The sequence below is a fragment of the Pteronotus mesoamericanus genome, unplaced genomic scaffold (genome assembly GCF_021234165.1).
Source record: "Pteronotus mesoamericanus isolate MK-2021 breed Mesoamerican mustached bat unplaced genomic scaffold, CSHL_Meso_final contig_457, whole genome shotgun sequence".
Lineage (NCBI taxonomy): Eukaryota > Metazoa > Chordata > Mammalia > Chiroptera > Mormoopidae > Pteronotus > Pteronotus mesoamericanus.
The window spans coordinates 488,897-505,525 of record NW_026555168.1 but is presented as its reverse complement, the minus strand read 5'-3'; the positions used below and the strand labels follow the sequence as shown (position 1 = coordinate 505,525).

The following is a 16,629-nucleotide window of genomic DNA, read 5'->3' as shown; positions in this document are numbered from 1 at the left end:
GACATAAATCTCTATAGTGGGGACAAATCCAACAAACATCTCAAGTTCCTTAGTTTAGGGTAGTTTTTAAAGTAAAAATACAAAACCACAAGAAATACTGATAAAAATTAGCCACAGTATAAAATGACTGCTACTATTAACAGGCTCTTTCGTTTTTAACATTATGCAAAAATACTCATTAATGACTTCCAAAGAGTCTACAACCTCTTCTAATGTTCTTAATCACACTGATTTTATTTATTTATTTATTTTTTACATCAGAGGCAGATTTTGGTTGACATACATTCTGAACTGCCATGCATTTCTACATAAATGTAGTAAATGTTGCTAAAGTCAGGCTAGAAGAGGAAGTTCATTTGTTACTATGTTCACCTAAGCAAACCAACCCCCTACTGCATCATTTTTAAACTAAGTTAACAAACACAATGAATACACTGTAACTTTTATTAACTGCTGAAACAATACCCAGCACAGCCTCTGCTTCTAACTATATCAGTTTCAGTGGAGAATACCGTAAAAATTATTACTTTACCAGGTTTTTTGTTTCATTAACATTTCTTTTTGATTTTTCTGTATTTTTAAGGCCTCTTTATGCCTCACTTCTGCTTTTCTTTTTCTTTCAGCTGCCCTCTGTGCCAGAGCATTCAAATCAGGTTCCTAAAAATATATGTAAGATGTTAAGTCATGTTAAACGAGATTAAAAGGTAATATTACACAGTACAGCCCTTGGTTGCTACCCCTGTCAGGGCAAAAATTATTAATGTGGTATGCAAATGACTCAAGTTTAGGAAACACTGCACTAAAGCACAAAGTTAATGGCAGCACAAATGAAGCTACAAAAATCTGATGTCCGAACTTGAGGTCATTACTAAAAACACAGACTAAAACCAGGGACTGAGGAACATATTTGATTGTCACATTCTTTAAAGATATTTCCTTTTCTCACTAGTGGTCTGGTATCAAAGACTTGTCTTCTTTGAAACCAGCTTGTTTACTTTGTGTGACTATCTGGGACTGTACTCTAGAGCAGTCATACATTGTTTCATCGCACATCATGTTATTGCACTTGAAAGTGTACTTTTTACAAATTAAAGGTTTGTGGCAACCCTGATTTGTGGTTACAAATCTATTGGCACCATTTTTCCAACAGGCTCAGATGATGACCAGCATATTTTAACATTAAAGTGTTTTCTAGTTAAGGTATACACATTGTTTATTAGACAGAAAGCAATCATATGCTTCTTAGGCTACAATATAAACATAATATTTATATGTACCGGGAAACCAAACAATTCACACTGACTCACTCTACTGCAGTGGTCTGGAACCAAACCTGCGATATCTCCAAGGTATGCCTGTATTTTCCAACCATAAATCACAATAAACAAAATAAGGCTCAGAGAGCAGTCTTACATACTGAGTTAAGTTCTACTTTGCCTCGCTGAAAGTCATCAAAGAATTTTTACTATGTGTATATCTACATTCAGCTATGTATGAGAAAGTCTGTCAGAAAAAGTCCAGCTATTGTTAATATAATGAGAATGGTCTGCATGACATCGATGTAACCTGGCAGCCAAGGAGAGTGGATTAGTATGTGCATGTGTGAACAATGATGACATCACTGTACTAGTCAGTGGAGGCAGCAGATGTCATTGAGTGAGCATGTGTACTGTGTGCATCACATTCAAAATGACCAAGCAAGTAGAGCAATGAATCTGCATCAAATTTTGCATTAAGCTTGAACATTCCTCCTTGGAAACTATTCAGATGATGCGGAAGGCTGCCCCTATGGGCAAGCGGTGATTGGCAGCTTCATCACAACAAGGCGGCTAATGCATCACGTCTCCTGCAGAGTTTTTTGGTGAAACACCAAATTACCCAGGGACTCAGCCCCCCTAGAGCCTGGATTTGGTGCTCTGCAACCTCTGGCTTTTCCCAAAAGTAAAATCACCTTTGAAAGGGAAGAGATTTCAGACCATCAATGAGATCCAGGAAAATACAACAAGGCAGCTGATGGTTATTGGGAGAACTATGTGAGGTCCTAAGGTGCCTACTTTCAGGGGACTGAGGCATGACTGTCCTATATACAATTTTCCTTGTATCTTGTATCTTCTTCACCAAATGTCTCTATTTTTCATATTACATGGCTGTATACCTTCTGGGAATACCTCATATGTTTTAGAGGTATGAGGAATGATAACAAAATGGGAAACTTAAATTCACCCCACTGAATCTGCTCGAAATAGCAACTTCTGACTAAGATGGTTACTACTTTATTTACCCAAACAGTTAAAGATTGAAAAAGAATAATGATACTCATGAAGAATAATGATACTTCATTCTTAAATTACATTATGTTTAAAAAGTTCAGGCTGTTCAAAACAAATTCTATATATGAAAACATTTTTCTCAGACAAGCATTTAACAACTACAGTTTATTTTTAACCAAAATTACTACCACAGACATGCAGTCGAATAAGTGTTCACTTACATTTTCTTTGGCTTGTTGGTGTCCCTCTCCCATATTTCTTAAACTAGCCAAATACAATTTTTCCAGGTTGTTTATTTTCTGAGTTTGTGATTCTTCCCATTCTGCCCTTAGTGCCTCTGCCAAACGCGTAAATTGCTGATTTCTCCTCTGTTTTATATCTTCCCTTATCTGTAAAGCGATATCTCTTTCTTGTTCTCGAACCTGAGGAATGAATATTTAATAGATTATATGAGGAAAGTAGTAAAACTTTTTTGAAAAGCTATTTGGAAACAGAAATTTAAATGAACTCTCTTGAGGCCTATCAATTCTCCTAATAATCACATTTTATTAGTGAAGCTCCATGTAAAACAAACAAAAAAAATCCAAATGACAGAGAAAAAACTTCTAAAGTTTCCTAAATGAGTAGCTATTATACCCCCCAAGCCCCAATAATGGTTCTGTGATTATCATTCTAATAACCAGACTGAAGAGGCTAAAATGGTTAAGCATTATTCAGCAAAATTCACAGCCTAGATGAATACAAATAGACCAGGATGAGAACTCTGTATCTGTAGTATATCATCCCCAATTCGGGACAGAATGGCACCTAAAATATGCTTCACAAAGACTTAACTTACTCTAAAGACTTCTAGAAAAGAAAAATCTACAGTGTCTTAATAAATTTGTTTCAGCAGTTAATAATCTTTCCAGTATGTCTTCTTCAAAGTCATTCTAATCTTCCTGCTCTAATTTTCATCAGTTACACATTATTTTAAAAATATTTAAAGAACTATCTTCCAATAATTATTGAGTCAAATCACCCCTATCCTTGTCAAATCTACTCTTCTTCAATCTATTTACCATTTTGGTCTATTTTTCAAATGTTCCAAAACTAGTTAGTATGCAAAAACCAGCTCTTATAGAGAGCCAGGCAAGGTTTTTAAATGTAGCATTTTATTTAGAATACTGTAATATTTAAAAAAATTAATAATGTGGTGAAGACAAAGAATTTGAAACTTGTTTACAAATAAATCTTACCTGTAGCAATCTTAGTTTTCGTCTTCTCTCAAAATCTTCTTTTAAAATGAAGGCTTCCTCATTAGGACTCAATCTCATCTTGCCAGCATTCACTACCTTTCTTTTCATTTCTGTGTTCTTTAAATATAAAGGTTCTGAATTTTTTTTAAAAAGAAAAATGTCTATTAAAGGACAGCAAAGTAATTTTTTAAATATATATTAATATATTTGACAGTTAAGGGGCTGCGTACATGCAAATAAGATAATTTGGGTAAACAAAGTCCAACTTATTCACATATATCAATTATTAATTCAGCACTCAAATCAGTGGGTTCTCAGATACATGGGAAGGGATTAAGTGGAGGATAATCAGAATTACTTGCAAAAAATTTTCCCCATTGATAACAGGTTATTGTTTGCCCTAGAGCATCTGGGACCTGACTTACTACTGATTGGGATTTCCAGTTTACTTAGCTTAAATATAAAAAAATGTATTAGCACAGAATAAATGTTTTCACAATTACAATTTAACAATTTAATAACCTGCTCATAACTAGCATGACTGCTGTAACTGCAAGGACTCTTTGTCCCTAGATTCAACTTCCAATCTGTTTTCCCAACCTGATCACCAAAAGTCATTGTATGGTATGAAATCACATCAACCCCTGAACAACAAACAATTCTTCTACAAATTACAATGGTGTGATTTTTAAATAATTACTTTTTTTAAATGTTGTTATTATTGTTCTTAATCCTCACCTGTGGATATACTTTTATTGATTTAAGACAGAGGAGGGGGGGGGTGAGAAACATTGCTGTCAGAGAGAAACATGGACCAGTTTGTCTCCCATAAACACCCTTACCAGAAATTGAACCCACAACCTAGGTATGTGCCCTGACCCAGAATCGAAACCTTAATCTTCTGGTGTACGTGACAACTCTTCAACCAACTGAGCCACCCCGCCATAGCAATATATAATCACTTTAAAAATTCTCTCTTGGAACAATTCTGTTTGGAGTTGAATGTTTAGATTTCCAGTTCTATTTTTCTCATGGTACTGTTAATACTTGGGTGTTCTCATTTTGCTCCCTAGATTAACATGCCCCTTATCTGGGGGAAGCTTCTGGAGAGAAATGGAAAGAAAGTAAGAATCTGTAAATTTCTGTAATTTGAAAAACTTCCGCAGGTCCTTCTGATGCCTCCTCATTTCCATTCCTACCATTTTCAAAAATGTTGAATATTCACCATTTCATTTGCTAGAGGATTACAGGAAAACAAGCACACATTTGTTATTTTTACCTAGATGTGAGAGACTAACCATTTTCTCTTGTATATAACGTTAAAAAGAATTGTAACATATTTGGAAATAATTAGAATTCCCATATATTTTCCCCAGCTTCTCTAAATTTTAACATCTTAGTAACACCACAGTACAATAATCAAAAGCAGGAAATTAACACTGGCACAATACTTTTAACAAATTTACAGAATAAGTTAAAAACCTTCAAATTTCACCAATTATCCTATTAATTTTCTGAGCTAGGACCCAATCCAAGGGAAATATTGCAATATACTGCATTTGATTGTTGTGGTACTCTGCAGATACCAACCTGGGGATTAAACCCAGAGATTTTATTACAGGAAATGTCTGTATCAGAAAAAAAAAGGGAAGAGAGCAGGTAAAAGCTGAGAACACTTCAGACTTCCATGCAAACCTGACCCTGAGGGAAGAAGGAAGGTAACTTGGGTAGATGCCTCCTAAATAAATGGCCATGCCGTCTAAAGAAGATTCAGTAACACCTCTGCGGAGTCCTTGAGCTACAGCCCCTTGTTCCTCTGGAACAGGCCTGCCATGCTCAGTCACTGGCCGCTGCTCCCTGGGGGAAGCCAGGAGGGAAATGGCCATGCAAAGGACTCCAGAATGCAGGCGCTTCAGTCTCATGGCTGCAAGTCTCCATGTCTCCTTCAACTCCTCTAATCTAGGACAGTTCCTCAGCCTGTCTTTCTTTTCAAGATCTTGACATTTTTGAAGAATACTGGCCAGTTATTTTTGTCGAATTCCCTCAATTGGGATTTGTTTAAGCTTCTCCTGTGGTTAGGACCAGGTTCTGCATTTTTGGTGAGAACACCATAGACGTGATAATGCATTCTTCTCAGTGCATCACAGAGGGAGGTAAATAGGTTGACCTGTCTTACTACTGGCGATGTGAATTTTATCAGGTGGTCAAGGTGGTATCTACCTACCAGGTTTCTCCTACTTTTCCTTTGTAAGTATCCGGTGGAGAGATCGTTGAGGCTATATAAATATCATGTTGCTCATGGTCTGAAACAATTACTGTGCCATTTATCAAAGGTATTTTCTGTTTCTATTATTTTTTCTACACGTACATGGGGCATCCTACTGCAAGGAAGAGTTTCCCCCTGTTCTCTCACTCATATGAATATAGATTTTTAAATTCTACATATTACTGCTATCCAGTAAGAGAGCTTTTACTTATCTTGCAAGATTTTGTTCAGGTTAAACGGTACCTGACATACCGTAATCACAAAATACTGGACTTAGAAGATTGGGTTCAAGACCCAACACTGCAACTTAAAGCAGAAATACACTGGCCAGTCACTTTGGCCTCCTTTTATTAAACTATACAATGGAAGTAGTATCTACCCCAACAGGTTGTTCTGATGATTATGTGACTTAATGAATGTGACACGACCAAATGTTTTCCCAGTATTAAAGACCCGAACGTTCCCTAATATTATAAAACTCAGTTTAGGGCAGGACTTAATGCCTGACAAAGTAAAAGTGACAGACACAAAAAAAAAAAAAAAAAAAAGGCACGTTGTCTGCATGAAAAGATCTCAGGCGGTTTGAAGCAGCTACCAGATGTCAGGCCACGTCCACGGTGATCTTGCGGGCAGGGTGGGCAGGATGCACGGAGATGTTTGTAGCAGCAGTAGCAACAGCGGAGGCGCTCCCGGTTGCCCATTATGTGGAACTTCAGGGACCCTCGCGCCACCCGACCCCGGGAAAAGCTTAAAGCCACACATGCAAAGGCCCCCCGGGCGGCCTCTCGCACGAACAGGCGGGTCTGGGTCGGCCGCGCCTCAGGTCCCCGAGCTCCCTACGGAGGAAGCCCAAGCCGAGCCAGGGAAAGCAGCACACCGAGGCCTGAGATGCGCAGGCCTTGCTGCGTTCGCGGCGCCGCGCCTTCCCTGCGTCCCCTTCCTCCCGAACACACGCCCAGGTCCCAGGATCCAGGGAGTCGTGCACGCCGGGGAGCGCGGGAAGCCGGGGCATCCATCACTCACCAGAGAACCGGGAATCGGGAGCCAGGAAACGCAGCTCAGACTGGCAAGAGCCCGGCCGCCGCCGCCGCCAATCGGCTTCCCAACAGCCGTTCTTGCGCCTGCGGGGCGGCCATCGCCAAGTCGCCGTCACTTCCGTCATTCAAACCGCCCGCCAATGGCGGGGCCAAACCGCGGGAATCAGCCCGCTCCTGCCTCCCCCGGGGGCCGCCGGGACGGCCGCGCCGGGAAAGCCCGCGCCAAGCGCACGGGCACGCGCACGGACACGCGCAAGCACTAGCCCTACGTAGAGTCCCATTATTTCTCGTACCACGGCTCTGAAGTTTTACTTCATGTCTCTCATCGTGCGGGTTTCACAGGTCACGAGATAGAGGTCCAGAAAGGGGAAGATATTAGTCAAGAGCCATGAGGGTTAAGTCACCACCATGAAGATACCTTAGTATCTGCATCCTTTTGTGTGCTGACTGCACAATTCGTTTGGTACGGTGATGCTAGTTTCTGATTGTTTCCTTTAAAGGCCTCCGGCTCCTGTACCAGGGAAACGTATCTCCTACGAAACGCTGTGTCTCCAGAGGTCCGACACACCTACAATATGTCCAGGACTTATCTGCTGTAAATAAACTATAATCAGAAAGGGGGGGAGTGCACTTTTCATAATTATTGAGCATCTATTTTGTGTCAAGTACAGTGAAGGGGAGACACGGGTTCATATGGCCCTTATCCTTGATTTTGTAGACTAGTTAAACATACCAGGAATTAGAGGATTAGAAAATGGGGAGTGAAGGAGAGGAGAGTTGCTGACGTGATCAGATCTGGTTTCCTCCTGCAGAAAAGATTAGAGGGAGTGAAGACTCAAGGCAGAGACACCAATTAGTATACGCCTACAGGAGGCGAAAAATGATCACACAGAGAATGGAGAAGAGTGGGTAGGTTTAGGACACAAAGAGGATGCCAAACATTAGGATCTGGTAGTCACATAATCATGAGAGGTCAAAGGAGAAGGAGAAATCAACCTTGATGCCCAATTCCATATTTGGCAACTAAGTAGATGGGGATAACCTCCTACTAAAACACGGGAAGAAGAGCAGGTTTGAGGGAGGACATAATTAGCTAAGCTTTGAATATTTTTTTTATTTTGTGCTGTTTATGGGATATTTAGACAAAGGAATAAATTGCAGAAATATTTAGGGGGCAAAATTAACAGTAGTAAGAAACAATTGCATGTGAGGCTGAGGGAAATGAGAGTGAAGTAAACCCCGCAGGTTACTATCTTAGGGAGCAATGTTGATGATGGTGCCACCAACCACGGAAGAAAGCAGAAGTGGGAGTCAGTGAAGTGGCAAGGTGATGAGTTCAGCCCTGGACACACTGAATTCACATGCCTGTGGAGCGTCCAGTGATGTGCAGTAAACAGATGAATAGAATTGTAGCCCACATTTTTTTTTTTTTTTTTTTAGTATTACTAAAAAACCCTGCCCCCTTCATAGGGTAGTTGTGAGACTCAAAATGCATGAATCATATGAGAGCACTTTGTAAATTCTAAAGAGGTACTTTAACAACTATTTCATTTCTTCTGTCTGCCACGTTTCTGCTCTCTTCTGATACAGACCCAGCCCTCTAGGCCACAGGGGTAGGCATGTGACCCAGACAGGGTAAATCATAGTTCTCTATTTCCCTTGCCACTGGGATTGACCCAAGGATGGCTACAAAATCTAAATTGGGTCAGTCAGAGACTTTCACGTGAATTTTCTCACCTGAGCTATGAGGGATGGATATTTTCTTCTCTGGGCTCATGTTAGGATGTGAAACTGGAGCTTCCCCAAATGACCCACCATGTGGACTCCCATAGCTGGTTAGGAAGAGTCTGACATTCAGCAAGGAACACACACAGAGAGACTCCTGATAGTGTTCAAGTCCCTGGATCCAGCTGTTCCTGATGTCAGGCCATTCTGTAAGTTGCTGATAGGAACCATTAAATCATCCCCTTTCACTTAAGCTGCTTTGAATGGAAGTTTTTCTTTTTTGCAAATTAAAAGAGGCTATAGATTTATATTGAAGTTCTCACAGACAGACAACATCTGGGCATTTGGGGAAATACCATAGAATAAAAGTTAAGTTCTTGGACCTATATAGTTCAACTGCCTGGATTTAAATTACTGGTTTAGCAACTGTGTAACTTTGAGCTAGTTCCTCAGCCTCCTGAAAAGTCAGTTTTCTCATCTTTTAAGGGAATGTAGTAAAATTACTCAAAAGATTATTGTGAAGTTTGAAGCTCTTAAGACTGTGCCTGGCACAAAGTGTGCAATAAATGCTGTCTTTTCTGGCTTTTATTTTAATACATTCATTTTAGACTATAGGAGGCAAAAAAAAAAAAAAAAAACCCTTTAAAATGTGTTTATTGGTGTTTGTGGTTTAATTTTTAACTAGATCCTTTTGTACTTTATAGGCTTAGGAAGAAGTATGTATGTTAAGTTTCTAGTGTTGTTATCCCTCTAGGAATGAACATTAATAAACAATAAGAGAGAGGAAAAATTGCCCCTAGGCAAAAATGGCTTTAGAAGTGACTGGTCACCATGCACTGCTGCCTTATCTCAAAATGCAACTGAAGTCGTTTGGCATTGGAGCCTTTTAAATTGTGTCTTTGATGGTAGCAGTTTCACTGTTCTGAGTTTTCACTTTCAGCTTTATCCATATCCAATATGAGAGACTGACATTAAAGTGGGGGTAGGAGGGTCAATAATCCTCATGTATAAAATCCAGAGGAAAGGAAATCTCTGCAAGAACTGAAGCAACCTTCTATATGACTATCTGCCAACTGCCCTCTTTCTCTCTGGCATAAACACCACAAGACCTTAACAAGAGATAATATTTCAATATGAAAATTTAGAGCTGCTATTGGAGTGAGATTAAGAGTGCCCAGCAGGAGAGAAAAAGGGTGCTGGGAAAGACTTTTAAAAGCTATAAATATTCTTTTAAACATGTGTGGGTAGATGGGTGGAATTGGGCCATTATTTAAGGAGAGCAAGAAATGAGAGAATGAGAAAATGAATTGATTTTGTTTCACCTTTTAAATCTTTTTCAGCACATTGCTAATATGATATTTATTAATATTTATTAAGCCATAACATGTGACTGTGAGTTTTATACTTAAAAAGACAGGAGGGCCCTGGCTGGTGTGGCTCAGTGGATTGAGTACCGGCTTGTGAACCAAAGGGTCACTGGTTCAATTCCCAGTCAGTATACATACTTGGGCTGCAGGCCAGGTCCCCCATAGGGAACATGTGAGAGGCAACCACACTTGATGTTTCTCTCCCTCTTCTTCTCCCTTCCTTCTCCTGTCTCTAAAACTAAACAAATAAAATCTTAAAAAAACAAAAATATAGGAAGGCTAAATGACAAATGGAGAAAAAGGAAGTTATTTACAATCCAGAAAAGTAGGTGGCAGTAGGAGAGGATTGTTAGGTGGGGTAGGGAAGAGTTTTGCAGCTGTCATCATATGATGTGGGTTTGAACATCTGCTTGATCAACAGTTAATCTCTCAGAGGCTCAGTTTTTATCTATAAAATGGGGATAAAAATACCCAAAATTTTTTGGGCATTTCATGTGCCAGGAGTTTTATTTTATTTTTTAAATATATTTTATCGATTATGCTATTATAGTTGTTCCAGTTTTTTCCCCTTTGTTCCCCTCTGACTGATAGCCCCCTTCCCTACAACAATCCCCGCTTAGTTCATGCCCATGAGTTATGCATATAAGTTCTTTGGCTTCTCCATTTCCTATACTATTCTTAACATTCCCCTGTCAATTTGTACCTACTAATTAGGCTTCTTAATCTCTGTACTTTTTCCCCATTCTCCCCCTTTCCCGTCCCTGATGATAACCCTCCATGTGATCTCCATATCTATGATTCTGTTCTTGTTCTAGTTGTTGACTTTGGTTGTTGTTTTTTTTTATTTTTAGATTCAGATTGTTTTGTTTTTCCAGATTTAGATTGTTGATAGTTGTGAGTTTGTAGTCATTTTACTGTTCATAGCTTTGATCTTCTTTTTCTTAAATAAGTCCCTTTAACATTTCATGTAATAAGGGCTTGGTGATAATGAACTCCTTTAGCTTCACCTTGTCTGGGAAGCACTTTATCTGCCCTTCCATTCTAAATGATAGCTTTGCTGGATAGAGTTATTTTGGTTGTACGTCCTTGCTTTTTATCACTTTGAATACTTCTTGCCTCCAAAGTTTCTTTTAAGAAATCAGCTGATAGTCTTATGGGCATTCTTTTGTAGGTAACTCTCTTCTTTTCTCTTGATGTTCTTAAGATTCATCTTTATCTTTAACCTTTGGTATTTTTATTATGATGTGTATTGGCGTGGTACTCTTTGGGTCGGAATTGTTTGGGATTCTCTGCGCTTCCTCGACTTGTATGTCTATTTCCGTCACCAAATTAGAGAAGTTTTCTTTCTTTATTTTTTCAAATAAGTTCTCAGTTTCTTCTTCTTTCTCTTCTTCTCCTGGCATCTCTATGATTCAGATGTTGGCATGTTTGGAGATGACCCAGACTCTTCTTATTTTCTCTTTGTTTTTGTTTTTTTTGAATTCTTGTTTCTTCATCCTGTATTTGTTGACTGTTTATTTCTTCCTTATGTTCCAAATTGTTGATTTGAACCCCAGCTTCTTTTCCTTCACTGTCAGTTCCCTGCAATTTTTTTCTTTATGTCACTTAGTGTAGCCTTCATTTCTTCCCTTATGGATTTGCCATACTCAGTGAGTTCTCTAAGCATGCTTATCACCAGTGTTTTGAACTCTACATCTGATAAGTTGGCTATCTCCATTTCACTTAGTTCTTTCTCTGGAGTTTTGTTCTGTTATTTTGTTTGGGCCATATTTCTTTGTCTCCTCAATTTGGTAACCTCCCTCTGTTTGTTTCTGTGTATTAGGTAGAGCTGCTTTGACCCCCTGTCTTGGCGCACCCATTACAGTGCAAGGGGCAGAGCCTTAGGTATTTGCAAGGGTGGGCAGCCGGTTTCACCACGTTGTGATGCTGTATGTGGGGGAGGGGTTGGAGAGGGGACTATGCCACTGTCTGGCTGCTAGAGGCTTGCTCAGCTCTTGCCCCACTTCCAGTCACTTCTCCCACTTCCCATATGTGACTGGCACCCTTCTAGCTGCTGCCCTGGTGCTGCATCCCACAGTGGATGGGTTTGCATATATTCTAGGACCATGTGGGTCCTTTATACAGACTCTCCTGACAGATCGGCAGTTTCTTCCACTGCCCCAATCCCCACTGGTTTTTACAGCCAGAAGTTATGAGGCTTTATTTTGCCAGCACTGGAACCCTGGGCTGTGCGTTCTGATTACTCACTCCCCAGGTGTCCCTCCTGGTTTTTATCCACCAGACATGAATGTGGGACCACCCATTGCACTGGCTGCCACTGCTGCTGCCTTGCTGCTACCACCTCACTGCCACCACACCATGTCCTCTTTGCCCTGGCTCTGTCTCTGCCCCTCCTACCCATCTGGATGAATATTTCTTCTTTATATCCTTGGTTGTATGGTCTTTCATACAGTTTGATTTTCTGGCAGTTTTGGTTGTTTTTAGTTTTGAAGTTAGTTGTGACCCTTCTTATGGTTGTGTGAGGAGGTAAAACATGTCTACCTATGCCTCCGTCTTGGCCAGAAGTCCCCTGTGCCAGGAATATTAATACCTATCCTAACTTATAGAGCATTTGTAAATATCCTACATAGAAGCGTATAACTATAAAAGATCATACTACAGTTTGGCCACCAAAACAGACTCTAGGCAGGCAACTTCTACACTGCAGTTTCTTTGTTACTGCCATTTGACCTGCTCTAACTGATCCAGCTTTTATATAACATGAATCAGCGCTATTGGGTAAGAGTTCTTGTCATCCAAAAATTATTTCCATTTATCTGTGAATATAACACTAATCTACATCCTTGCTACCGAACATGTGGTCGAGGACCAGAAGCATCGTCAGCACCTGGGAGCTTGTTAGAATGCAGACTTTCAGGCTCCCCAAGATCTGCTGAACCAGAATCTGTCTGCATTTGAAGTAGATCTGCAGGCAGTTTATACAAACATTAAAGTGTGAGAAGAACCAGTGCTCTACACAAAGTCCCACATGGGATAAACTTAGGACAGGGTAGTAGAACAGAAAAGGGGAAGCATGTGGGTCATAGTATGAATAGGTAACAGAGACAGATCATGCCACCATTAAAATGAGAATAATGGTTTCTTTTATTTATGTAGACCATGGCCATTTGTGATATAGGTATGCGGTGTGGTAGAAAGAATATATTGGATTTGGAATTCTTATCCTAGCGCTGCCATTTAATAATTTAGAATATCGGCTAATTGATTTTATCTCCTATAAAACAGGGACTATAATATCTATAATAGCAAGTGTTCATTAAAAGTTGAATTAATGCATCTAACCAGGGAGAGCAATTATCTCACCATATAATAAACAAATAGTTAACCAGTGTGACAAGGGCTTTAATTGAGCACAGAACTGAGAACCCATTGTTCTTTTTATCTCCATTGATGGAGAGTGTCCAGAAAAGTAATAATATGATGGATTGGTGTTAACTTTATGTTAAAGATTTTTTAAAATTATTATTTATTTTTAGAGAGAGGGGCAGGGAGGAAGAAAGAGAGGGAGAGAAACATCGATCAGTTGCCTCTTACATGTATCCTGACTGCGAACAAGGCCCGCAACCCAGGCATCTGCCCTGACTGGAAATGGAACCTGTGATCTTTCTCTTTGCACGATGACACCCAACCAGATGATCCACATTGGTCAGAGCCATGTTATCTTTATGATGTATCATATTTCTCTTCATTGGAGCTCTCCCCAAGAAACTTGGGATGTATCTATGTACTAGGCATCTTAACAAGATGGTAATTATCCATTTATAAGCATTTTGGCTGCACTGTATTCACTCCTTGAATATTCATTGAGCATTTACTAAGTGCCAGTACTTTGTTTAAGAATACAGTGATTCACCAGATATTGAGGATACAGCAGTGTGCCTGATAGACATAACGCTGACCTCAAAGGGCAGTGCAGACATGTGAATGGGCTCTTACAAGACCAAGTGTTAAGGGCAATAGTCTGTTCATTCCTTACCCACCTGTATACCCAGCCAATGCCCTGTTAGACCCTAACGTGAGGTTTCCACAGAACTGGGGAACTGAGAACTGGGATTAGTAGGAGGAAGAAGTCAATGACTATTGAGAGAAAATTAGTGGTTCTGCTACACCAGAGGTCCAGCACATATGCTAAACACTCTATGATTTTGAGAAAGGAGGAATTCCAGCTATTAATCATTGGCACCAGGAAGAGGACAGGTGGGGATCTAAAATACTCTAGCAATTTCAAAAAGAGCAATGTCTTCATAATATAATGCATATGGTATGATTGTTTGGTGATGGTATAAAATATTTATTTAAATTATTGTGGTTTGCTTAAACAGGCATATTGAAGGGAATCCTGCTATTCTAGAACACTGCCAAGCACAGCTAACAGAAAAAATGTGTGCTTGCTTCGATGTCCATATGTTTGGACCTGTTTTTTCCCTCGGCATTGCAGAAAGTGATGACATGGGACAACTCTTTCAGCCAGACATTCCTCTGTAAGCATTCCTGCCCTGCTCTTTTACATAATACATCAACTCCAAATGTCTCTTAACAGCTTTCCAAATCTTCTAGATAGAATATGGCACTAAAAAGAGCAGAGCTCAGGGTTTGAGTTTATTACTAATAGCTTTGAGCCTTAGTTTCTTTATTTGTAAAACATGAATAATATTATTCCTCATGCCAAATTCACAAGACTGTGTGACAGTCAAGCAAAATGGTGCATCTCAAAGCACTTTGTAAACCACGAAGTACTATGCAAACATTATTATTATTATTAGGGTGCTCTTATCCATCCAGCCTTATTCCATGACACCCTTCCGCTGCTCTTCAGCTGAGCCATGCCATGCTGTGATCATCTGCGTGTCTGAGTTGGTGCCATTCCCCAGCATGGTGGGGAAGACAGCAGACCCTGAGGTCAGACTGCCTGGGGTTTGGACGAAAAGGGTACTTGCTTACAGGGCTGTGGTGAGGATGAAATGAGGTACTGGTGTGATGTCCTTAGGACGGTCCTGGCATGCCTTTAGTGTTACACAAGTGTTCACTGCTATTGACACTCCCGGTGCTGTTGTGGCATGTGCTCTTCATACCTTTCCATGTCTTTCAGATCTAGTTCATCTCCTCCATGAAGTCTCCTACCTACGAAATGTGACAATTAAAGCCCTTGTCACACTGGTTAACTATTTGTTTATTATATGGCGAGATAATTGTTCTCCCTGGTTAGATGCATTAATTCAACTTTTAATGAACACCTGCTAGTACCAGGCTCTTTACTAGCCAATGAGAATAAAGATATATAAGACAGGGAGCCATCTCTCAAGATGCTCATGGCTAGTGGAAAAGGTGATCACTTCCCCATCTGTGGCCAGGTGACCCAGCAGACAATTGCAATGGGCACTTCTATTGACTATGTTTATGTTTCCCCCAAATTCATGTTACATCCTAACTCCCCAATGTGATGATGTTTGGGGGATGATTATGTCATGAGGGAGTAGCCCTCCTGAATGGGATTAGTGTTCTTTTTATTTAAAAAAAAAAGATTTTATTTATTTATTTTTAGAGAAGAGATGGGAGGGAGAAAGAGAGGGAGGGAAACATCGATTTGAGAGAGAAACATCAATTGGTTGTGTCTCACACATCCCCTACTGGGGACCTGGCCAGCAACCCAGGCACAATGACACCCAACCCACTGAGCACACCAGTCAGGACGAGATTAGTGTTCTTATAAAGGAGGCCCCCAAAAGCTCCCTTGCCCCCTCTACCAGGTGAGCACACAGCAGAACAGCCATCTAGGAACCAGGAAAAAGGTGCTTACCAGACACTGAAACTGCTGGTGCCTTGATCTTGGACTTCCCAGCCTCCAGAACTGTGAAAAATAAATTTTTGTTGTTTGTAAGCCACCTAGTGGATGGTATTCAAAACACGAATTCTTGGGGGCCACAATTCAATCCATAGCACTTCCTCTTGAAGTTAGTGCAGGGATTGTGATGTACGTGAAATGACTCTGTTATTCACATGCTCACAAGTCAGGGCTTCACAGCACAGGATCATAATATCATAGATGTGCCAAGTGTGTGAGATTCCTTGTGTCTTACTGGTGTGGGACCAATTGGTTGTGTGACTGCCAGGGCTGCGTTTGTCTTCCTAGCATGACGCCATGCTGCTTGCTCATAGGGGATCTTGTTTGTAAGAATGATTCCTTAGAGTGACGAGCCAAGCATGTGCTTGATAAGTAGTGGGGTACAGGTGCCCTTCTCTTTATTTCCAAACATTTATAAACTACCCATCTTTCAAGGCCAATGCAGTCTTAAACATGCTAGCCTCTGCCATTTTATGGAGCCCTGGAGTTGCCCAAGTGTTGTTACATGGCTCAGTTGACAGAGCTGAGTTTTTACCTAGGTGTTTCTGACACTAAAGTCCATACTCTTCCTGTTTCTCTCTGTTCACTCCCTGTTTTCCACTCCATCCAAATCACTGAATAAATATGCACTGAGTACTTGTGGGAACAATGCTCTGCACTTTCTGTGTTTCTCTTTAAGCCAGCTGTGATCAGACTATATTCTGAACTATCTCTGCTCAACATCAATGGCACCTTCTACCAAGCTTCATAATTATTTTATCACTATGCCACATCCTCTGGTCGACTGCAAACACTGTGAAGGAAACCGCCCCATCTGATTTATC

General features: G+C 40.3%; 1 protein-coding gene across 1 annotated transcript in view; it reads right to left on the bottom strand.

The window, feature by feature from the left end:
* The window catches only part of CEP295 (centrosomal protein 295), a 45,235-nt gene extending 38,299 nt beyond the window's left edge, over positions 1–6,936 (bottom strand). Inside the window, exons 1-4 of the mRNA XM_054577700.1 lie at positions 6,798–6,936; positions 3,509–3,642; positions 2,492–2,692; positions 533–657 (exon numbers count right to left, since the gene is read on the bottom strand). Coding sequence (XP_054433675.1) covers positions 533–657; positions 2,492–2,692; positions 3,509–3,642; positions 6,798–6,936 — 599 coding nt within the window. The remainder of the gene's footprint in view (positions 1–532; positions 658–2,491; positions 2,693–3,508; positions 3,643–6,797) is intronic.
* Between the last annotated feature and the right edge of the window lie 9,693 nt (positions 6,937–16,629).